This window comes from Acinonyx jubatus, chromosome B3 (genome assembly GCF_027475565.1).
Source record: "Acinonyx jubatus isolate Ajub_Pintada_27869175 chromosome B3, VMU_Ajub_asm_v1.0, whole genome shotgun sequence".
Classification (NCBI taxonomy): Eukaryota; Metazoa; Chordata; class Mammalia; order Carnivora; family Felidae; genus Acinonyx; species Acinonyx jubatus.
Genome location: NC_069386.1, coordinates 133,240,747 through 133,266,273, shown reverse-complemented (window position 1 = coordinate 133,266,273; position 25,527 = coordinate 133,240,747). Strand labels below are relative to the sequence as shown.

General features: G+C 42.9%; 1 protein-coding gene across 2 annotated transcripts in view; it reads right to left on the bottom strand.

The window, feature by feature from the left end:
* The window catches only part of GOLGA5 (golgin A5), a 66,112-nt gene that overhangs the window by 29,166 nt on the left and 11,419 nt on the right, over positions 1-25,527 (bottom strand). The window contains exons 1-2 of one of the 2 annotated variants that reach the window (XM_015078911.3): positions 4,189-4,438; positions 1,508-2,081 (exon numbers count right to left, since the gene is read on the bottom strand). In XM_015078911.3, coding sequence (XP_014934397.1) covers positions 1,508-2,051 — 544 coding nt within the window. In that variant the 5' untranslated portion in view covers positions 2,052-2,081; positions 4,189-4,438. Of the gene's footprint in view, positions 1-1,507; positions 2,082-4,188; positions 4,439-25,527 lie in introns of those variants that run through there. The other variant, XM_053224858.1, reaches the window with a different exon arrangement.

The following is a 25,527-nucleotide window of genomic DNA, read 5'->3' as shown; positions in this document are numbered from 1 at the left end:
CACACAAGTGCTTCTAACGCATGTTGTCCAGGGACCACTCTTTAAAAGAGAATGATGTATACGAATAATGGGTTTAAACATGTAAACGGAGGCAAACAAGGGCCTTCACAAACAGCTCCCAACCTTCTTTGCTACCTTCATTTTCTTTTGCTGTCTCCTACACACTGTGCCCACAACAACTACTCTACCAAACGTGTACAGAATCTCTGCATTGAATGCTGTCTCCAACCCCTCTTCTTTTTCACCTGGAAACTTCTACTCATTCTTTGAGACTCAACTCAAATCACAGAGCCCCTGTGAATCCTTACCTGAATACCTTAGTTACTTTCTCCTTAATGGCTCCACAATACTCTAGCCATATTTCAATTTCTGTATTTACTATACTATATACTAATATACTATAGTTTTGTTGTCGTTGTTGTTGTTGAGAAAGGGGGGGAGGGGCAGAGGGAGAAGGGGACAGAGGATCCAAGTGGGCCCTGCACTGAGAGCAGTGAGCCTGATGCAGGGGCTCAAACTCATGAACTGTAAGATCATGGCCTGAGCTGAAGACAGACCCTCAACCGACTGAGCCACCCAGGTGCCCCATAAATTATGTTTACATGTCTCTCTCGCCCTCTTAACCCTGTTAAGAAGAAATTTAGGAGTGTGTGTACATAGTCAGCTGTTACTGCATGATCCTGTCTTGAAAGCCCCAAACACTTGCCTCTTTACCACTTTATCTTGACAGATTTTATTCACCAACAGCCAGGACTACGGGAGAAGCTTTAATATTTAAGAAAATAACAAGCTTCCATTAACCATCAACTTTATAAAGAATCTCTGCAAGAACCTACCATGTTTGCTATTTTAAAATGGTTAGTAGGTACCTGAATTAAGCCATATTACCACGTTAACCTCATTTTTGCAGGTGAGAAGATCTATATATACAGGTAATTTCACAGCAATGAAAACCAGAATTCTAAACTGTTACTTCACTACCAGGTCAATGCCTTCAACCCTTCAACTCGGATCGAAGTTCAGTCTCTCAGCTTTATTTCTGAGGGATGCAAGGGGTAAACACACACACACGCACGCACACACACAGAGAAAAAGCCCTCACAATCCAGAATAAATGTGAAGTACAGCCTCCTATTTTATCATCCCCAAAAGAAATGAATTGAGATAGTTCCAAGTCCAAAATTATGTTTTCTTTCAGATTTCAAAATTGTCTTTTTTTTTTTTTTGTAGTTTAAAATACCTTAGAGAATCATCTGGGCAGAATTTCTTAGATGCTAGGCTGGGTAAAGGTACCCAACAGACAACATTCAAAGGTCCCTATTATAACTGTACGCTGACTAATGGCTTCCGTGTCGCCTACCACGTTCATTCCACATTTTAGAAGCTGCCTTTACACCAGTGGGGAAAGGTAACATAACAGAGGATGAGAAACACTGCCAGAACATTTCAGGTTATGACACGTCCCATTTGCTTAACTCTAAAAGAAACCAGAGGGCTGATTAATTACCATCGCCTTGGCTCCTAGAAGGATTTTCCTCAACGGTTTTGACGGTGGTCACACTGGTGCTGACAGAACCGACACTTGCTGTCCGAGAACTCTGAAGGACAGGTGTCTTGCTCCTTTCTTTTTTGATTTCCACCCTCCCGGTAGGCTCCTTCTGTGAACTATTAAGAAAGTCAAACAGCAGCTCATCATCAGGTTCTGACTTTTTTCTTCGAACAAACTGGGATGAAGGCCTAGGAACAGACGTGTTTTCAACAGAATGAGAGGTCTCCACTGATGTCCTCGATCCTACTTTCACATTTGCTGTGCCAGCTAAGAGAGTGGCTTTCTGATTTCTAATGTTATCAGCTGCTGAGGAAATATAAGCAGCTTTAGATCCAGTCTGATAAGTCAAATCTGTATTTTGCTGAAGTTCAGGATAGTCAGCATTTTTGTTATATGTGATACTGCCGGTGTTCTCTTTTCTACTGAGAGCTGTTGCAGCCCCTTGATCAACTCGATTTAAAAGATCTTCTGCCTTCCCAGCAAGATCAGCAAACCAGGACATGATGGTAGCAGAATAATCCTATTGGTGAACCTGTAAAAAGGACATAAAGTGGTCAGTATGGCATAACAGCAGAGCACAGCAGTGAAGACCAGGCTCCGGAGTCAGACAGTCCCGGACTGAAAGCCTAGCGCTGCCCCTTACTAGCTATGTAACCTTGTGCAAACGACTTCACTGAAACTGAGAACCTTTACCTGGAAAATGAGGAAAATAAGTGCATTCACATTATAGGACGGCTTTAAGATGAAGTAATCTATAAAAAAAACTCTGCAAAAGGCCTGACACACAGTAGACACTCATTTTAGTAGTTGCTATTACCATAATAATTACAGCTATCTCTACTGTTATAACTCCTATTTCAACAATAGGCAAATGTTACTGTAGCAAACGTAAGTGGCAAATAATCAATATAGTAAAATTCCAGCTCAACCAAATAAAAAGAATTCCCTGAAGTTTGTTTTAAGGTGCTAAAACTTGAAGAAACTTCTGATTGATACTAAATCTCCATGTTTAAATGCAGCAGTATTATGGATAATTTAGATGTGCACATATATAATCGGTCTGAAGTACACTTACAATAATATACATTCTCAGTACCCACTATGTGCACACTGGCTAAGTTCAGAATAAAAAAAAATGACTGCACAGCCATTTATTTGATAAATAGATCTGAGTACCTTTTGGTGTCCCAGAATGAATTGGAATGATGAAGTAATTAGTCCTTACAGATACAGAAGTGTACTAAAAAAGTCAACAACCATTTCTTGAATGTGCACATTGTGGTGCCTGGCATGCTCTTTCGTCATTAACTCTTTCTTGTTCTTAAGCTTCACCTGAATGTCATGAGCTCCAAAACACAGTTCTCTTTCTCTCCATCTAGATTAGGTTCTATCATTCTCTGTTCGCATGCTAGGCTTTATTCTCACAACCTTCCATGTTTTATATGATTTTTTTTCTGTCTCTTCCTATTGGAAAGAGGAGGAGGGAGGTGGCTGGATGAAGGCCAGGTCTGTTTTGCTTACCACTGAATTCTCAGCACACAGCAGGCATCCGTAAATACTGCTGAATGTAGTTTGTATGTCAAATGCCATACAATCATTACCTTTATCACACATAATTTTCACAACCACATTACGTAGTAAGTAGCAATATTCTTTTTTCACAAACGGGGAAAAGACTTAGAAAGATCCCAGAGTTTCGATGGCAGCTTAGCAACTCAAATCTAAGTCGGCCAAACCCAGTTTTTTTTTTTTAACCGCTGCCTTTCCCATCTAGCCTCTCAGTAACTGAATAACCTCAAGAAGAAACTCACCCTCTAAACCTGTTCCTTACAAAATGGGACTATTATATACCTGTATATTTCACAGTTTATGTGACCTCAAATGAAAATGGAGGTGCAATGCTCTGTAACATATAAAACTCTTCACAGATGTCAAGTACTATTCTCAAGCAGACATTGGTGGCGATTGGGCGGCAAATGATCCTTACTAATTAAAGGAGTCAAAGCACACTTATTAACCCCCTATATCTCGCCTCCTATTTTAAAGTTAATGGGGCTTTAAAACAAAACCCTATGCCTTAATGTTGATTATCCAATTAAATACAAACAGCGGCACTTGCCCCACTGACAACTCCAGCGGACTTCAGAGGTGCAGTGCCCCCAAGTAATTAACTTCTCAGGCATTGCCCCAGGAAATGGCCACAGGGACGGAGATGAAGAGAGGGTGACAGTGCGTGGGCTGGGGATGGGTCCGCAGACAGCAGTGGCAGGGTCTGCTTCGAAGGCCAGGTGTCAACACAGAGGAAGGGAGGCTGGGGGTCAGTCGGTCGGTCCCAGGGACTTTGTCGTCAACAGATCTCAGGTAGGCGAGTACAGACCCCCGCTTCGCTCCCCACCCGCCAGGCTGAACCTCTGGAGAGGGTGGAGCTGCCACACCAGGCTGGGGGCGGGGAGGGAGGAGAGGGCAGGGCACTAAACAATGCCGGCTGAGGCCCGAGGGGAGCTCTCCTGCCCTCTCCTTCAGCCCCCCAAAAGCGCAGAGACCAGAGTCTCCGCTTAGGGGACGCCAACCCCGCGCCTACGGCCGTTAACGCCCTAGGTGGACCCGTCCGGCCCACTGGGCTCACGCTGCCGCCTCACCTGAGGACTCTGGAGCGGCTGCACCGCGGCCTCGTCGCCCGCCAGGGCCGCCCCCCACCTCGGCAGCCGGCGGCGAGAGGGCCAGGCAGACGAAACCTGGTCCCGGCCCGGCCGCGGCCCCGCGACTCTTCCGGGAGACGTGGAAGGGCGGCAAGGACCCCAAAACAGAGTGGCTTCCGAGCTGCCTGAGCGGCCCGGGACCGGCAACAGCCACCTGGAGGCGACTCAGGCGGTGGCGCCGGCGGCTGCGGGGTCCTCGCTCTTGGCCACGCCCTTCTCCCTCCTGGTGCGTGCGACGTAGTTCTCCTCCCTTGGAGGACGACGGTCTGCACGCGGCCGGCATAACATTGTAGGCCACGCCCCCCAGGGGGCGGGACCCTGGGCGGCACCGCGGGGTGACTCAGGCGGTACCCCGCCTGGAAGGAATCTGAGGCCTGAGTTGGGCGGGGCGTGAGACCTAGGTGGACCCGCAGCCTTCACCTTTCCCTCTTCCCCTGCCAGTTTTTAGGGTAAGGATGCTGAGACCCAGGGCAGGAGATGGGAATACAGAAAACAAGACCCCTGAGTTCCTGGAGATTCCTTTCTAGTGGCAGAGACGGATTTTAAATAAACCCATGACTGAACAAGACGATTTTAAGAACGCTATCAAAGTTGTACAGACAAAAAGGGAGAAGTGACTGGAGGTGGAGGAAACACTTTAAATGGTGTGATCTCTCTGAAGAGGTGACCTTCAAGCCGAGACCCAAACGATGGAAAAGACCCATAATGGGTCTTTCCATACAGCAATATTGTAGTTATGTTATGCATACAGTTCCTAGAACACTTGAAAATAGTCTAAAATCCACACTCAATGATTACTCAGCTCCTGCTATGGTGCACAGGATTGGGCTAATCTGGCTCTAACTGTTGACAAGCCTACAACAATAGTCCCATACATCCCCATTTTCAGGTTGAGGAAACTAAGGCTCAAAGAGGTTAAGTAGCTTGTCTAAAATCATCTGTCTTAATGAGGAGTCCACAGTTCTCAAAAGCTTGTGCCCTTAGACTCAGTGTTTTATATTCTCCAATTGAATATTGGGAGTGATTACAATTACTGTTTCTCTTCTTCCCAAGTCAGGTTCAGCCCAGGCTAGTGAATGGAAACACTTTCAGCAGCAGCTGGAAGTACTAATAACAATATCTAACAGTTTCTGAGCCCTTATTAAGTGCAGAATATGGTTATGCATCGGATGTGCCTCACCTCATTTAATTCTTGGAAGGCAGCTATGCTCACCACTATACCACCAACGCTCACCTCATTTAATTCTTACAACAACTGTAAGGAAGGTGCTGTTGTTATCCTGTGATAGGTGGTCTTGTTCTCAGGTTTTATGTAGCTTTTCCTGGTAAGGATTATACATCACTACCTGTTGCCAGGTGGTTGCAATGTTTTCTGTAGGAGGAGTGTCCTTTCTAGCCTCCCTGAGGTCAAGCCCGATCCTGTGACTTGCTTTGGCCAATGAAATGTGAACAGAAGGCTTTTCGCCACATCTGTGCAAAAGTGTTAAGACCCATTATATTTCTATCAGCTCTCTTGATCCTTTTCCTCTCTCGTGAGAATGGCTAGTCCAGTTAGAGCTGCTCCCCCACCCTGGGACCTGGAAAGAAAAAGATGCGAAGCAGCCCACATCTAACACATTACAGGAGTGAAAAATAAACCTTCACTTTTATTTATTTATTTAAATTGTTTAAATGTTTGTTTATTTTTGAGAGAGAGAGACACACACAGCATGAGCATGGGAGAGGCAGAGAGAGAGAGTGGGAGACATAGAATCCGAAGCAGGCTCCAGGCTCTGAGCTGTCAGCACACAGACCGACACAGGGCTCAAACTCATGAACCGTAAGGTCATGACCTGAGCTGAAGTCAGAGACTTAACCGACTGAACCAGCCAGGTGCCCCATCCTTTGCTTTTAGGTGGCACTGAGATTTGGCACTGTATCTTACACAGCCTTAACTAATGAGATTAAGAGAGAGATTAAGACAGAGAGCCTTAACTAATACATAACCCCCTCTTATAGATGAAGACACTGAGATTCAGAGAGATTTAGTTACTTTCCCAGGGTCACTGTATGGTACCTGCTGGATAGCTTGTTTGTGCAAGCATACCCTGCATGCCCCTGTTAATCACTATCTTGAAAATGTAGAAATCTTTTCCTCTGTCCATATTCCTATCAAGCAGAATGTGCAACAGAATGTGTTGTTCAGTGTTCAAGGTCAGGGGCATTGGGGGTGGCCAACCCAGAGTGTCTCCCTTATAACAAAGATTGTCCAGAACGACCCAACACTAATATCATCCTCAATGGGGAAAAACTGAGAGCTTTCCCCCTAAGGTCAGGAACAAGACAGGGATGTCCACTCTAGCCACTGTTATTCAACATAGTATTGGAAGTCTTAGCCTCTGCAATCAGACAACACAAAGAAATAAAAGGCATCCAAATTGGCCAGGAGGAGGTCAAACTTTTCCTCTTCGCAGATGATATGATATTCTATATGGAAAACCCAAAAGATTCCACCAAAAAACTGTTAGAACTGATTCTTGAATTCAGCAAAGTTGCAGGATATAAAATCGATGCACAGAAATCGGTTGCATTCCTATACACCAACAATGAAGCAACAGAAAGAGAAATCAAGGAATTGATCCCATTTACAATTGCACCAAAAACCATAAAATACCTAGGAATAAATCTAACTAAAGAGGTGAAAAATCTATACATGGAAAACTATAGAAAGCTTATGAAAGAAATTGAAGAAGACACAAAAAAAAAAAATGGAAAAAAGATTCCATGCTCCTGGATAGGAAGAACAAATCTTGTTAAAATGTCAATACTTCCCAAAGCAATCTACATCAAATCCCTATCAAATCTACAATCCCTATCAAAATAACACCAGCATTCTTCACAGAGCTAGAACAAATAATCCTAAAATTTGTATGGAACCATAAAAGACCCCAAACAGCCAAAGAAATCTTAAACAAGAAAACCAAATCAGGAGGCATCACGATCCCGGACTTCAAGCTATACTACGAAGTTGTAATCATCAAGACAGTATGGTACTGGCACAAGAACAGACACTCAGATCAATGGAACAGAATAGAGAACCCAGAAATGGACCCACAAGCATATGGCCAGCTAATCTTTGACAAAGCAGGAAAGAATATCCAATGGAATAAAGACAGACTCTTTAACAAGTGGTGCTGGGAAAACTGGACAGCGACATTCAGAAGAATGAACCTGGACCACTTTCTTACCCCATACACAAAAATAAACTCAAAATGGATGAAAGACCTCAGTGTAAGACAGGAAGCCATCAAAATCCTTGAGGAGAAAACAGGCAAAAACTTCTTGGATCTTGGCCGCAGCAACTTCTTACTCAACACGTCTCCGGAGGCAAGGGAAACAAAAGCCAAAATGAACTACTGGGACCTCCTCAAAATAAAAAGCTTCTGCACAGCGAAGGAAACACTCAGCAAAACTAAAGGGCAACTGACAGAATGAGAGACATATTAGATAAAGTTAGGATCCAAAATCTATAAAGAATTTATCAAACTCAACATCGAAAAGACAAATAATCCAGTGAAGAAATGGGCAAAAGACATGGATAGACACTTCTCCAAAGAAGGCATCCAGATGGCCAATCGACACATGAAAAAAAAGGCTAAAAATCACTTATCCTCAGGGAAATACAAATCAAAACCACAATGAGATACCACCTCACCCCTGTCAGAATGGCTAACATTAACAAGTCAGGCAACAACAGATGTTGGCGAGGATGCGGAGAAAGTGGATCTCTTTTGCATTGTTGGTGGGAATGCAAGCTGGTGCAGTCACTCTGGAAAACAGTATGGAGGTTCCTCAAAAAATTAAAAATAGAACTACCCTATGACCCAGCAATTGCACTACTAGGCATTTATCCACGGGATACAGGTGTGCTGTTTCGAAGGGATACATGCACCCCCATGTTTATAGCAGCACTATCAACAATAGCCAAAGTATGGAGAGAGCCCAAATGTCCTTCGATGGATGAATGGATAAGAAGATGTGGTATATATATACAATGGAGTATTACTTGGCAATCAAAAACAATGAAATCTTGCCATTTGCAACTACGTGGATGGAACTGGAGGGTATTATGCTAAGTGAAGTTAGTCAGAGAAAGACAAAAATCATATGAATTCACTCATATGAGGACTTTAAGAGACAAAACAGATGAACATAAGGGAAGGGAAACAAAAATAATATAAGAACAGGGAGGGGGATAAAACATAAGAGACTCTTAAATATGGAGAACAAACAGGGTGGCTGGAGGGGTTGTGGGAGGAGGGGATGGGCTAAATGGGTAAGAGGCACTAAGGAATCTACTCCTGAAATCATTGTTGCACTAGATGCTAACTAATTTCAATGTAAATTAAAAAAAAAGTAACAATCTTTACACACACACACACACACACACACACACACACACACACACAGAAAGATTGTCCAGGTGGCAGGCCTTGCTTGATCTCTTTGAAACTCTGGCCATCCAAGGAGGGGAAGGGCCACTGAAAATTGCTAAGGTGCTGTGATGTAAAAACTTGTTGCATGTAGATCCCAGCAGCGGATGCTTTGTCCAGTCGGCTGCTCCTGGGCTCCCTATATGTAAATTACCCCAGTAAACCTGTGTCCCAATCGCTGTATCCAGGTCTCTCCTCTGACCTCACCAGACCATCACCTACCCTAAGCTTAGAGTCTGCTGGGGTGCAGCTGCACAGTCACACAGGGAGTGAGTAGTATGTCTGGGACTCAAGCCAGGTTAGTGCTTTTAAACATTGAAGGGGGTGAGGATTAAAGAAGTTGAAGCAGAGCCAATCTCCATGTCAAATATATTAGCAGCAGGCAGGCCCCCAGAAGAATGTTTCAAGAATTTTTACATATACTCCCTGAGAGAGTCAGCATATAGAGACCTGCCACCCAGAAGTCCTTGAAACCAGGCTGGATTAGCCAGAGAAACAGCACAACCAAGAGAGAGAGGTCACAGCCTTGTCCAGTAGGTAAGAAAATGTGCTCTTTTCTTTTCCCTTCCTCCCTGTCCTCATGCCACCAGAGGAGCTAACTCCTCAAAACAGAAGGGAGAGAAGGCATGTGAGGACCGGACGGAGACCTCAGCCTCCACTCTAAGCCAACCAAGCTAGTCTGCTCTAGGGGGAGCAGGAAGGGTGCTCCTCCAGGGAGGAGAACTTGGAATCGAGTTTAAGAATAAAGTTTTAAATGGCCAGAGCTGTATTGTGACTTGGGAAATGGTAGAGTGAGGAACTCAGCAAATCCCGTCCCCAGCATTGGCAATGATGAGATTATACAAAACTGTGACAAAAATCATTTCAATTCCCTGGAAATCAATCAAAGGCATAGCACAAATTAAGAAGTATTTATTCAAGAAAAGTCACTAAACTTTTGGTAGGAAGAGTGAGGGTGTATGACATTTTAGCCCAGAGAGATGCCCAAACTCCCACCAAAGGTCCATGGAGATTGTTCTACCACGGCTGGGAAAGCTGGGAAACCAGCAGCTTTGTGCAGGAGAGGGCAACTTGGTTTGGAGTGGAGCCAGAAAAGCCTCATGACCCAGGGGAAGCCTCCGTTTGGAACTCCAACATTGCAGCTGCCCAAGGTTGCAATATTGATTGAGCCAACAACTGACAAGAAAGCCTCCTAGAAGTTTAGCAGGGAGATCCAGGTAACGAGGCAGCCATAACGGACTTTGATAAGCTCCCACATACTCTGGGGGTCTGGGAGGAGGCTGTTTGCAAGGCTGTGTGAGCTCAGGAGAATCTTGAGAGAGCCTGGCTCTCTTATCCTGGCTCAATACAAAGCCTTGCACAGATACAGAGGAGACACTAGAAAGCCCAGTAGAATAAAAGATGGGGCAGGCAGACTTGTACACTGCCTGACTTTTGAGGGACTCATCACATACAGGGGATAAGAATAAAGGTTGATGCCACATCAGGAACAATAAAGGACAGAAGGCAGTGGGGTGGCGTATTTGATGGGCCAAAGGAGAAAAAAAACTGTCAAACAAGAATTCTTTAACAAAACTACCCTTCAAAAATGAAGTCAAATGAGGACATTCCCAGATAAACACTGAGAGAATTTGTGGCTAGTAGATCTGCCTTAGAGAAATAAATACTACATAATAATATATAATATATACTAAATATTAAAGGAAATCCTGCAACCCAAAGGGAATGATACCAGGTGATAACTCGAATCTAAGTGAAGAAATTAAACAGAGCTGAATGCTAAATACTAGGACAACTCTGTCTTAATAAGTTCTAGAATCAGGCAAGATCGTCTCAAAGAAACTATCATTCAGAAGAAAAAGTGGGATCTCCTACAAATCAAAAGTGTAGTTGAAGAGAATGAATGGAAGAAATTGAATTTATTTCCTTGCGGTGCCCCAAGTGAGTTAAGATTTCCTAATAAACTGGATACGCTAACATCTCAGAGTGTTTGCCTCCCCCACATGTAAAAATATCAGCTCCTTGTGGGGAGTGACTCCTCTTCTGTGTCTCCCACCTGACTAGCATCACACAGCTGTTTCTTCCACCCTATTCTTCTGCTTCGTAGCATTTACACAAGAGTGGTTACGTGAAGGAGGGCAGGGAGTGTCTGTCTTGTCTGTGGCTGTATCGTCAAAGCATGGTGGATGGTCTGACATATTGAGTAACGAATGAATAGTAATGTACGAGTTGAGACAGCATGGGAAAGAGGCAGAAATGGGATGATCTGGATTCTTACGTGGCTATCGATTAGTTTCAAGTGTCTTAATCTCTGGCTCTCAATTTTATCAGAAAATAATTGTATCAGACTATAATGAACTAGAATATATTTAGGCTGAATGTAAGAAGACCTTTGTTCTGATCATAGTTTTATTCCTAGCTGTGTGAGCTTCAGCAGACTGTCCCACTTCCCAGGCTTCATTTTTGAGATGAATAATTGAACCGGGATTGGTGGTCCTAAGTTTGCAACCTCAATTAATTGCTTTTGTTTTGTTTGTTTTGTTTGGGCCATAAGCCAAAGGTTTAATTTAAAATCCCACAAACATACACTCATGTTGTGTTAACGAGAGTGTGGAGAAATAGATATTCTTACATATTATTAACAGAAATGTAAATTGATACAACTTCTATGGGGGGAGGCAATGTGGAAATGCATGTCAAAATTGAAAATGCATGAACCACTTACAGAGTTTGATATCCACCTGGGAAAAAAATGAATCTGGGGGCACCTGGGTGGCTCAGTTGGTTGAGCATCGACTCTTGATATCGATTCAGGTCATGATCCCAGGGTGGTGGGATGGAGCTCCACATCAAGCTCTGTGCTGAGCATGAACCTGCTTAAGATTCTCTCTCTTTCTCTCTCTCTCCCTCTGCCCCTCCCCTGCTCATGCTTGCGGGGGCACATGAGTGCACACATGCATGCATGTACACTCTCTTCCAAAAAAAAAAAAATAATGAATCTTATCCCCTTTCTTTTTTTATTTAAAAAAATTTTTTTAATGTTTATTTATTTTTGAGAGAGACAGAGACAGAGTGTGAGCAGGGGAGGGGCAGAGAGAGAGGGAGACACAGAATCCAAAGCAGGCTCCAGGCTCTGAACTGCCAGCACAGAGCCCGACGCAGGGCTCAAACTCACAAACTGAACTGTGAGATCATAACCTGAGCTGAAGTTGGATGCTTAACTGACTGAGCCACCCAGGCGCCCCATTTTTTAAAAAATTTTTAATGTTTATTTTTGAAGGAAAGAGAAATAGACACAGTGTGAGTGGGAGAGGGGCAGACAGAGAGGGAGACACAGAATCTGAAGCAGGCTCTGAGCTATCAGCACAGAGCCTGATGAACTCACAAGCTGTGAGATCATGACCTGAGCCCAAGTCAGACGCTTAACTAACTGAGCCACCCACGCGCTCCTCTTATCCCCTTTCTATAGACCGAATGTTTGTGTACCCCCCAAATTCATATATTGAACTTATTTTTTTTAATGTTTATTTTGAGAGATAGAGCACAGCAGGGGGAGGGACAGAGAGAGAGAGAGAGAGAGAGAGAGAGAGAGAGAGAGAGGGAGAGACTGAGCTGTCACCACAGAGCCTGATGCAGGGATTGAACTCAAACTGTGAGATCATGACCTGAGCAGAAATCAGAAGCTCAACGGACTGAGCCACCCAGGCCCCCATATATTGAAATTCTAATCCCTAATGTGATGGTATTTGGAGGTGGGGCCTTTAGGAGGTGATTAGGTGATGAGAGCAGAGCCCTCATGAATGGGATTATTGACCTTATAAAACAGTCCCCTTGCCCCTTCCACCATGTAAGATTATAGTAAGAAGATAGCCACCTATGAACCGAGAGCAGATTCTCACCAGACACTGAATCTACTAGTGCCTGGACCTTAGACTTCCCAGCCTTCAAAACTGTCAAGAGTAAATTTCTGTTTTTTATAAGCCACCTAATCTTAGTTTCTTTGTTATAGCAGCCCAAATGGACTAAGACACTCCTACTTTTAAAATCAGTTCCAAAAGGGGCACCTGGGTGGCTCAGTTGGTTAAGCATCTGACTTTGGCTGAGGTCATGATCTTGCAGTTTGTGGTTTGGAGCCCTGCATCGGGTTCTGGTTCAGATTCTGTGTCTCCCTCTCTCTCTACCCTCCCCTGCTCGTGCTCTATCTCTCACTCTCTCTAAAAAATAAACATAAATAAATAAATAAATAAATAAATAAATAAATAAATATAAAATCAGTTACAAAACAGATCAAACTGTGAAATGGAAAATAATAAAGCTTCTACAAGAAAACAGAACATCTCTATGATCTTGAGGCAGACAAAAAAAACCCTTTATAAGACACACACACAAAATACTAACTATGAAAGAAAATACTGATAACTTGGGCTTTGTTAAAATTAAGAATTTCTTTTCATCAAAAATTAAGAGGGCAAAAAGATAGCCAAAGATTAGGAGGAGATATTTACAACACATACATTTGAAAAGGATTTGTATCCCACAATACGTAAAGCTGTCTTACAAACCAATAAAAAGGAGCAATCGACCTAACAAAAACGGACTAATCTCTTAAATAAGCACTTCACAAGAGAAAATATATAATTGGCCAAAAGCACATGAAAAAGCTATTAGTCATCAGACAAATCACAGTGAAATATCTTTATACAGCCGCTAGAATGGTTAAAGTGTAAAAAGATGGGCAATATCAAGTACTGATGAATTAATGGAGTTGCTAGAACACGCAGGCATTTCTGACAGGAGCGTAAGTGATAGAAGCAGTTTGGAAAACTTGGCCTCTGTTTATTAAAGTTAAACATAGGTCTGTCACCAGCTAGACCGCAAGACTTGACCTTTACTGCCCACCTGCTGGTACTGACCTTTGTCTTACACTTTTCCGTAAACTTCTTTCTGGCTTACTTCTAAACTCAGGCAAATGAAAGCTGAAACCACCCCTCAGGTGGTAGTGACCGCCGTGATAAGACCTCCCTGCTGGCCAAGACCACCCAGGCCTTTTGAGCTAAACCCCCGACTCATGCCTACTGAGAGGGACCACGGAGTGACCCCTGGAATGATTGGCAATTACTTTTACCTTATTAGAATACTAAAATCTCCACCCAAGGAGGAAGCCTCAGTCTCATTTACATAACATGCAATGTGTGTGTTGGCATGTTTCCTTAAGTCACGTGCGTGACCTTATGCCTACCTCTACATACAATGACAAGTCTTCCCTACCTAAATATTCATCCCAACCCTAAATAAAAGGCACCCATTCACTTTCTGTCAGGGAGTCAGTTACGGCTTTGGAAACTATTCCCTATGACCCCCTTCTTTGCTGCAAATAAAGTTTACTTTGTGCGCCAACCCCACCTGGTGTATCTGTGACTCACCAAGGAGCAAACGCACGTTGGTTCGGTTACAGGTCTAGTCTATAATCTGGTGAAAAACACGTACAATGAAAACCGAGAAACTATAACTACGTGCCACAACATGGATGAATCAGACAGAGTTGTGTTAAAGACGTGGTGTTGAGTTAAAAGAAGCCAGTCCAAAGACTACATATTTATAATTCCATTTCTATGAAGATCAAGGAGAGGCAAAGCTAGCCTCTGATTACAGAAGTTATAATAATAGTTACCTTGGGCGAGGGGGCCAGATATTGACTAGGAGTGGTGGGGATGGAGGCTCCCAGGATGCTGATAATGTCTGCATCCGGAGTTTGGCGTTGAGAATACGTGTGGATACACATGTAAACAGTCTTCATTAAACACTGTGCACTTGTTAATTTTTCTTGCATATATGTTATATCTCAATTAAAACAATTAAAAAAAATACACATACTTGGGGCACCTGGGTGGCTCAGTTGGTTGAGCATCCGACTTCGGCTCAGGTCATGATCTCACAGTCTATGAGTTCGAACTCCGCATGGGCTCTGTGCTGAGAGCTCAGAGCCTGGAGCCTGCTTCGGATTCTGTGTCTCCCTCTCTCTCTGCCCCTCCCCCACTCATGCTCTGTCTCTCTCTGTCTCTCAAAAATAAAGATTAAAAAAAGTTTAAAAAAAGATTACTACCTCGGACCACACATAAAGATGTCAGGGGCACCTGGGTGGCTCAGTCAGTTGAGCATCCAAATTCGACTGAGGTCATGATCTCAAGGCTCACAAGTTTGAGCCCCACATCGGGCTCTGTGCTGACAGCCCAGGGCCTGGAGCCTACTTCAGATTCTGTCTCTCTCTCTCTCTCTGCTCCTCCCCTGCTCACACTCTGTCTCTCTCTCAAAAATAAATAAAGATTAAAAAAAATTTTTAAAAACACATACTCTTTAGGAAGGTAATTCCACTTTTAGGAAATTATACCACAGATATGCTTACACACATGCAAAATGACATATACAGAGTTATTAATTACAATATTGCTTATATAATAGCAAATACTGGAAATAAGTTAAATGTCCGTTGATTTAAAAATCTTGGTACACTCATCTGACAGAATGTTACACACCTGTTTTGAAGAACTGCTCACACGAGACTCCTGGGTGGCTCAGTCAGTTAAGCGTCCAACTTCAGCTCAGGTCATGATCTCACAGTTTGTGGGTTTGAGCCCCGCATTGGGCTTTGTGTTGACAGCTCAGAGCCTGGAGCCTGCTTTGGGTTCTGTCTCATTCTCTCTCTGCCCCTCCCCTACTCACGCTGTGTGTGTGTGTGTGTGTGTGTGTGTGTGTGTGTGTGTCTTTATGTCTCTCAAAAATAAATAAATGTAAAAAAAAAAAAAGAAAAAAAAAAAAGAAAAACCACACACACATACAGAAGCTCTTAAGGAGCTGTGAGAGCTGAACAATGTATAAAAAATCTGAAAGGAAAAAAGTGTGTTCATATATGCTATCATTTGTATAAAATATCCTTTTGTGTGTGTGTGTGTGTGTGTGTATAAAATATCTTTTAAGGGTAGAATCTATCTCTTGAAGGTCACTTTCTTTGCCTCCCGGGAGGAACTTGCCTGGGCATCAGGGGTGAAAGGGTGGTTTATTCTTTGATGAATCCTCTTTTTTTTTATTTAAAAATAATTTTTTAATGCTTATTTTTGAGACAGAGAGAGACAGAGCATGAATGGAGGAGGGTCAGAGAGAGAGGGAGACACAGAATTCGAAGCAGGCTCTGAGCTGTCAGCACAGAGCCAGACGTGGGGCTCGAACTCACGGACCATGAGATCATGACCTGAGCCAAAGTCAGATACTTAACTGACTGAGCCACCCAGGGCCCCCTCAATGAATCCTCTTTTGTATGTACCCTTTGTCCTCTGTGCCGTGAGAAACCATTATTTTGTGAAAATAAATAACATTAGAAAAAAGAAAATAAATAACATTAATTTTTTTAAACTTTGAGTACTGTAGGAGGCTGCATGCACTCCCCACGTCTTTGTGGTCCTGCCTCTTGGCATCACATGATATTCTTCATTTCCATCACCTGCCCAGCACCTAGGAATTTTGTGACCCTCACTTGAAAGGTCCTGTGTTCTTCAGCTCCTGGGTTCTGTGGTTCCACGTCCTTGTCAAAAAGATCTGAAGGATAAAATCTGTGCATTTTCATCTTCCAGCAGCAGGAGGCACTGCGTACTTAAAATATACATATGTCTATTTGTACATATGTATATTCTGTCTGGATTGACAAGTAAAAGGAGGATTGCTGTGTTCTTTTGTTTATGGAGCACAGAATGTAATTTTTCTATGAACTGACCCTGAATGATGCACAGGAACTTCATGTTCCCATACTTTTTTGGAAGTTCCTTCAGATGTGACAGGCCAATTCTATTTTCCATGCCATCTGGAATGCTAAGCTGCTCTGAGCCCCTAATGAAACTTCCTAGGCCCCCATCTGTGCCCCTCCTTAACCTGTCTCTGTCCCTGCTAAGAGGCCCCCAAACCCCATATGACTCTATGTCGGCAGCTGGGCTGGGTAGAGAAAAGGCTATAAGTTGCCCTGGAAACAGCACACGCCTGGGCATCAACAAACAGCATTTTGTGCTTTACTTTGGCATCATGGACAACTCTATCACTCAGGGCCTCAGGTTCCTTAGATGTAAAATGGGTCATTAGTGGTTTTTAAGGTATATGGGAGTGATCATTATACATAGAATTCTTTCTTTAAGGGGAATCCTATGTCTACAACCCATATATAAGATACATCAAAGTGGAGTAGTTCTGATTAAGGAGTGTGGATGAAGAGCATCGGCATGGGAAAGAGGGTACCCAGAGCCCCACCCAGTCATTCCCTGCACTCCATCAAGAATCTGCTGAGATAACCCAGAGGAGCCCTGAGGGAGTTAAATGTGTTTGCACTCAGCACCAAGCAATCTCCAAGTGCCTTCCAGCTCTGAGATGCTGCGATTCTGCGGACTCAGGAGAAACTTCCCCCTCCCTTAGCTAAATAGAAGAATTTCAATTGAAGGCCTTTCCAAGAATAAAGATTATTACCAGAGATAAATTTTATGTGAGTGTCCTATGTATATGGCAGGGCAAACATCTAGTTACCTAACATCTGTGTTTTTTATTGCCTCATGAAGCACATTCCTTCCCTTGAAGTCCCGGGAACCCTGCCCTCCTCTCCTTACTTAGGATGGAAATCCACACCTCATTTTGCCTGACTGTCTTTGGAATTCCCTTGTCTGCGTGGATTCCCCATACATATGCAATGAAACTTAATTTTCTCCTGTTAATTTCTCATGTCAAGTTGAATCTTAGCCCAGCCAGAAGGACCTTGTAAGGGACAGGAATTGCGTGCCTTCCCGACAGAACTGAATTGTGAGTCTCTCTGAGTTCACATGTTGACGCCTGACCCCACTGTGACTGTACTTGGAGACAGAGCCTAGGAGAAGGTAGTGGAGGTCAAATGAAGCCATGAGTGGGGCCTGTTAAGTAGGATTAGTGGGCTTTGGGGAGATACCAGAAGGCTTTCCCCTCCCCGCTAAGTAAGAACACAGTGAGAAGACCCTATCCTGTTTCTCGTCCATTTACCTGCTGGGTTTAGCATCCGTCCATGTTTCTTGACTGAATTAATTACTGCCAGGTGATGATTTGATGATTCTCTCACTCCTCCCACATTTACCAGGTACCATTCCACCACAGGAAGTGCTTTTCTCTCTTCTCACTCGCTGGATTCCTGTTTCAGGTGATGGAATGCAATCTGTTACTCTAATTGCTTTCCAAATTGCCCTAGAATCTGGCTTCTTTGTCCCTTTGAGATGTCACCCTCAGTAGAGCACGTCCTTGCTTTCTGACACCACAGCATGTTTCAGGCTCAGTATATACCTCCTGTACCTCACTCCTAGAGCAAGTAACTTCTCCAAGGGTCCCTTGTTTCATGTTGCCAGGGGGGAAAGAAGGCATTTAGAAACGAAGATCTGAGTGCTGAGTTTGTTCATTGTTACTTGCTGTCTATTTCTATATCCATCTTTCGTTTTGCAAACCATGAGTTTAGCAATGCCCCCAACTCCAATCCAACACCACATGGTTCATTCTAGATTGATCCCTTTTAAGACTGGTTAACTCTCTTTCCTGATAATGAGAAGCCCGCTTCCCATTACCCATTACCCTCAACGTATTTATGTATTTGCTCAATCCCACTTCACGTACCTGATCTCCCAGTTCTGCTTTGCCACTGGCCAACTTAGCCACCTTCCCTTCTGAGGCCCCAACTGCCAGGCCACTGACCTGCTGGGCCTCTTCCCTTCTTTGAGCCCTGACTATTGCTGGGGCACCTCCAGACCTGGCTGTCTTCCTCACCTGACACTGCCCAATCACTTTTCAGTGGGATTCTTAGGGAACGGAGCAAAGAAGGAACATGGGGAGCCCATATGAATATTTCACATAAATATAAAACAAAATTAAATTAAAAATAGAAATCTCTCAAATCAGAAGCGAAAATGAAATAAAATGTGTGTATTGAGTTGTGGCATTACCACACAGACAGAAGCTATTTCAAGTGACTTTAAAACAAAATAATTTGGGGGCGCCTGGGTGGCTCAGTCGGTTAAGCGTCCGACTTTGGCTCAGGTTATGATCTCGTGGTTTGTGAGTTCTAGCCCCGCGTCGGGATCTGTGCTGACAGCTCGGAGCCTGGAGCCTGCTTTGGATGCAGTGTCTCGCTCTCTCTCTGCCCCTCCCCTGCTCACGCTCTGTCTCTCTCTGTCTTAAAAATAAATAAAACATTAAAAAAAATAATTTGACTGCACATTCTCATAGGTACATATCCTAAGAACAAAAAAGAACTGCAAGAAAACTTAAACAGGTTTTAGTAATGATCCAGAAATTCTACTCCTTAGTGTACCAGGAGTCACAAAAACATGTCCACACAAAACCTGTGCACGCCTGTTTATAGCAGCACTATTCCTCATAGACGAATGGAAACAACACAAATATTCACCAACTGTTGAATGGATTAAAAATGTGGCATATCCATACAATGCAATATTATTCAGCCATAACAAGTATTGATACATGCTACAATGCAGATGAACTTGAAAACATTCTGCTAAGTGCTTAACAAAATCTAGACACAAAAGAACACATACTGCCTGGAGCACCTGGGCGGCTCAGTCAGTTGAGCATCCGACTTCAGCTCAGGTCATGATCCCGTGGTTTGTGGGTTTGAGCCCTGTGTCGGGCTCTGTGCTGGCAGCTCAGAGCCTGGAGCCTGCTTCAGATTCTGTGTCTCCCTCTCTCTCTGCCACTTCCTCACTGGCACTCTGTCTTTCTCTATCAAAAATAAACAAACATTAAAAAGAACACACACACACATACTTTCTGATTCCATTACAGCTGACCCTCGATCAACACAGGTTTGAACTGTGCAGGGCCACTTCTACACAGATATTTTTTTTATGAACAGTACAATACCATAAATTTATTTTCTCTTATGATTTTCTTAATAACATTTTTTTCTCTAGAGTACTTTATTATAAGAATACAGTATACAATACATATAACAATAAAATACATGTTAAGCAACTCTTTACGTTATCAGTAAGGATGCCAGTCAACAGTAGACTATTAGTAGTTGCGTTTTGCGGGAGTCAAAGCTTATACATGGAGTTTCAACTGCATGGGGGGGGGGGGTCAGTGCTCCTAACCCCTGCCTTGTTTCTTCAAGGGTCAAGTGTAAATGAAATGTACAGAATAGGAAAACATAGTAACAGGAAGCAGATTAGTGTTTGCAGGGCGTTGAGGTGGAGAATGGGGAGTGACTGCCAATGGGTATGGGGTTTCTTTCCCGGATGATGGAATTCTATCTAATTTTGGAATTAAATAATGGTGTTGGTTGTACAACTTTGTGAATATGGTGAAAACCATAGAATTATATACTTTAAAAGAGTAAATTTTATGGGATGTGAATTGTACATCAATAACGCTGTTACTTAAAAAAGAGAGAGAGGTAACCAGGCATGGAGTGCTTCCTGAAGAAACATTCTCATCAAAAATGAGAATCTGAATCTTATTAAGCCTCCGGGGTGGAACATGTTAACACCATAGAGATATAATCAGCAAAATCCAAAATGAGAGACATTCTATAAGACAAATTGATTTCCTCAAAACAAACACATTTAAAAAATTTTTTTAATGTTTATTTTTGATAGAGAAAGTGCGAGTGGCGGAGGGGCTCGAACACACGAACATTGAGATAATGACCTGAGCCAAAGTGAGATGCTGAAGCAACTGAGCCACCCAGGCATCCCCCTCAACAAACACATTTCAAAATAAAAAAACAAAACTATAACAGAAATGAGAGACACAGAGAGAGACCTATAGATTCCCATGTATCTATGTAGGGCTGTTACTTGGATATTGATTGAAACAAACAAAACCAAGAAACTGAAAGAGAGAAAACAAGCAAGCAGGCGAGTGGGGAAATTTGAATAATGACTGGATTTTGGTGATATTGAGGAATTATTTACTTAGGGTGGTAATAGTGTTAAGATTATGTTTATTTTATGTTGGTGAAATAGGTCTGTATCTTGACATTTTTTATATATGAATCTATGCATGTGATAAGGTTACCCCTTCCCTGAAAAGAGGAAGGTAAGAGGCCCTGGGAGTTTATTCACATTAAGTATTCCTAAGAGAATGGATGTTGAATGTGTTCATATACTCTGCATAACTTTTCATTGAGTCAAGTTCTGTCTACTCATTTCTGAAAGCATGAAGGTTATCTAAGAGTCTTCTTTTCGAATATAGTGCTTTGTTAGCCATTTATCACTTCCTGTTTTGATTTTTTATTTCTTCAGTCAGCAGTCTCACATTTAATCAAGTGCTTTGTTGTACAGGAAGAAAGAAAAAGAGGAACTCTGGCCTCCTACTAACTCTTTTCATTTTTGAGTTCATGTTAATTATTGTCTCTGTGTTTTGCTGAACATCACAAGCCAGTCTTACTATTTGTGCAATTCAGGCCGGGTTTGGGGAAGTCATGGGTCCCAGGATACCGGCCAAAGATAATAGTGGCTTTTGCCAATGTCTTTTCACGCTCATTGGGAGCTGAAGATAGATGATATGAAAAGAGATAGTACTGAAAGCATTTCCTTGATTTACTGAACCCTAAAATTAAAAAAAAAAAGCTTTATAGGGGTGCCTGGGTGGCTCAGTCGGTTGAGCATCCGACTTCGTCTCAGGTCATGATCTCGTGGTTTGTGAGTTTAGTCCCTGCATCGGGCTCTGTGCTGACAGCTCGGAGCCTGGAGTCTGCTTCGGATTCTGTGTCTCCCTCTCTCTGCCCCTTCCCTGCTCATGCTCTGTGTCTCTTTCTCTCAGAAAAGGGATAAACATCAAAAAATTAAAAAATTAAAAATAATAAGCCTTATTTGGGAGAAGAAGTATAAGAAAATGAAACAAGGTGATACCAGGAACTTGATTCAACAAGTGATTCTGAGGGCATGACCTGAGATCACCCCATTTAGTCCAAAGTCTTAGCCCTTTCATCGGTAGCAACATCTTGAGACGCATCTGGGCCAGAGAACAGAAGAGCTGTGTTCAAGTCCTGCTTTGTGGCCAACTTGCTGGATACTGTTAGGAGGCATGTTTCCTTCAGTCTCTCAATTTTTTTATTTGCAAAACTAGGGTCCTGTGCCATATCACCCCCAAAGTTATTCAAGTTCCCCATTTTTTATATCCATAAGTCATAAAAGGGTCTTCATCTGTTCTGGAAAGAAGATCACTAGAAGTTTGAACTAGAGGGCTCTTCTGCTCAACTCCCTTTCATTTATTTATTTGGTATTCAGCCAACACTTGTGAGGTGCTTACAATGTTTTGAGGGACTGGATAAAAACATACACCAGATTGTTGTTCATGGACTAAGCGGTGATTTCTGAGCAAGATGTCTTGGACGGGACCAGAACTGCCAAGAGCATTTTGGGGCTCTGATGTCTTCTACGGCTAGGAGCTTAGGGAAAAGCATTCTTCTCAAAGATAATTCTCTAAGGAGGAGACTTTCTTGAAACCTTTAGCTTGAGTTCTAGGGTAAACTTGGTTTTAAGAACTTGGAAATTTTAATAAGATTGTTGGGAGGAAGAAAACATCTTTTTGAAAGGTTTGACTAGACTTTTGGTTTCATTTCTGGGACAGGCTATTACTCTTTGTTTGGGGAAGATCATGTGAATAATGATAAGGGTAAACGACTCTGTGTAGTGCTTCTCATCTAGTAGGGGTTATACGAAGTCCGATTCAACGTGTTCATTTAATCCTCATAACAGAATGCAAGAAACATACTTTTATTTACCCAATTTTATAGATGGGGAAGCTGAGGAATGCACAACTTTTATTTATTTTTAAATGTTTATTTATTTATTTTTAAAGAGATAGAGAGCAAGGGAGGGGCAGAGAGAGAAAGGGAGAGAGAGAATGCCAAGCAGGGTCCACACTGTCAGCGCAGAGCCCGACGCGGGGCTTGATCCCACAAACTGTGAGATTGTGACCTGACCTGAAATCAAGAGTTGGATGCTCAACCGACTAAGCCACCCAGGTGCTCCAGAAATGTACAACTTCTAAAAAACCTACTCGGGATGACATACAATAAATGGTAGAGCTGGATTTGAACCCATACACCTGGCAAATCGTGCTCTTAATTCCATCCACTGATGACTCCCTCAATGGGTCTGTTAGTAACGTGAAAGTAAAGCTGGGATTACCTTATAGCCCAGTGTATTTGTTTCCTGCAGCTGCTGTAACAAAGTACCACAGTCTTGACAGTTTAAAATAACAAAAATGTATTCTCCGATAGTTCTGGAGGTCAGAAGTCCAAAATGGGTCTCACTGGCTTAAAATCAAGGTGTTGGCAGAGCTGTGTTCCTTCCGGAGGCCCTGGGAAGGAATTCCTTGCCTTTTCCAGAGGCTACCTGCATTCCTTGACTCATAGCCTCTCTCCGTCTCCACACTCAGCGACAGCCAGAGTCTATCTCATGCTGCACCACCTGACACTTTCTGGCTTTTGTCTCCCCTTCCTTTATAATGATTACATTAGCCCCACTTTGATAATCCAAAATAATTTCCTTATCTCAAAATCTTTAAAAAAGTTTATTTATTTTGAGAGAAAGAGAGTGAGGGCGGGGAAGGGGCAGAGAGAGAAGGAGAGAGAGAGAGAGAGAGAGAGAGAGAGAGAGAGAGAGAGAGAGAGAATCCCAAGCAGGCTCCGCACTGTCAGCACAGAGCCCCATGTGAGGCTCAAACTCATGAACCGTGAGATCATGACCTGAGCCAAAATCGGATGCTTAACTGACAAGGCCAGCCAGGTGCCCCTCATCTCAAGATCCTTAATCCTACCCGCAAAGTTTCTTGCCACACAAGGACATGTATGCACAGGTTCTGGGGCTTGGGACGAAGACATGGTTAGGGGGCCATTATTATGCCTGCTACATCGAGCAATGCTGCTTGTAGGTATATTCGCAAGAGAATTAAAAACAATAAGAAAAAAAAACTTGTATATGAACATTCCATACAAAAACTTGTTGACAGATATGTTCCTAGCAGCATTATTTATAATAGCCAACAAATGGAAATGACATTAAACAAAATGTGGTATGTCCGTACAGTAAAGTATCATTGAGCCAGGAAAACAAATCAAGTACTCATACATGCTACAACATGGATAGACCTTGATAATATTATGCTAAGTGAAAGAAGCCAGACAGAGGAGGCCGTATATGATTCCATCATATTAAATGTCCAGGAAAGGCAAATCTACAAAGGGAGAAAGTAGAATGACAGTTGCCCAGCCCTGGGGTGGGGGGTGGGAATGGGGAGTGACTGCAAATGGGCAAAAGGTATCTTTTGGGGGTGATGGCAATGTTCTAAAATTAGGTCGTGAGATGGTTGCTGAGCAAGCTCTATGCGTTTACTGTAAATATTGAATTGTGCGCTTAAAAGGAATGAATTGTATGATATGTAGATTATATCTTGATAAAGCTGTTTTTAAAAATGAGGAAGACAGAACCAGTACACGGCGTTGATGTTGCCAACCCTGTTCTTAACAAGAACTTTCATTCTGAGATTATGTCCTTCCTAGTTTTTTTAATCTATCTTTCCTTTCTGAAAATGATGTGATAGAAAACTGGCAGTAATAATAGTTGTTTTTTCATTGCCCTTCCATGTAAAGCAAAAAGAAATCACCCCGTGTCCTCCCTCTCTCTCTGCCTCTCCCATGCTCATGCTCTGTCTCTCCCTGTCTCTCAATAATAAATAAATGTTAAAAAAAAAAATTAAAAAAAAAAAACAAAAAGAAAACACCCTGTGTCAACTCTTGAATATTTGTAAAAACTGTACTGATCTGAGAAATCCAAGAGTTTGGGAAGCCCTAGGCCAGGTGATCTGTTCAAGTGGGAAGAGGTCTGAGGGATCATTGAATTCAAATTTCTCATTTTCAAGATGAGAAAGGGGAGAAGGCCCCTGGTGGTGGAGCCCCTGGTGCAAGGTTGCCCAGCCAGCTTCTGGGTCGTTCATTTGTTTCCATTCTCACTGCTCATTCTCTCTTCTCATTTTGATTCCGGGAGTCTAAGAATTCTTTGCCAGTCCTCCCATCAGTACACACTAAGGTAGGACATTCTAGGCAGATCAACAGGTGGAGAGGCTTCGCCAGGGACACAGCTCAAAGGAAATGCTTGGCTCCACTGAGGGGAAATCATCTGGGTCAGTCACCTGACCCAGACCAGTCCACATCATCACATGACAGTCAAAGGTTCTGAAGTGCTTCTGCCAAATGACTAAGAAGCGTTTACTGGCCCAAGGGAGAAGATGTTGACTGTTTGTGTGGGTAACTAAGAGTACTTCCCCAAGACTCGGCAGAGTGGGACACGTGACCCCTGGGCATGGACCCCAACGTGACAGTCTCGGTTTCACTCCTGCTTCTGAAAATATACTACAAAGGCACCTATGACAATGTCTAAACCCCCAAAGGTCAAGACACTTGGGGAATGCAAAGACGAATCAGGTATTTCTGTCTTCATCTTTTTTGTTTACTCTCAGTCTTGTTCCAGAAAGGATTGAAGGCAGTTTTGAAGGATGAAGTTATGTAAATATGGACGTCATTTTCTGACCTGAAACTCAACTTTTCATTAAAAATGTCTAGAGGGGAACATGAATGGCTCAGCCGGTTAAGTGTCCAACTCTTGGTTTTGGCTCAAGTCATGATCTCATGGTTTGGTGATTTCAAGTCCCAATTCGAGTTCTGCATTGCTTGGGATTCTCTTTCTCTCTCTGCCCCTTCCCCACATGCACTGTCTCTGTCTCTCTCAAAATAAAT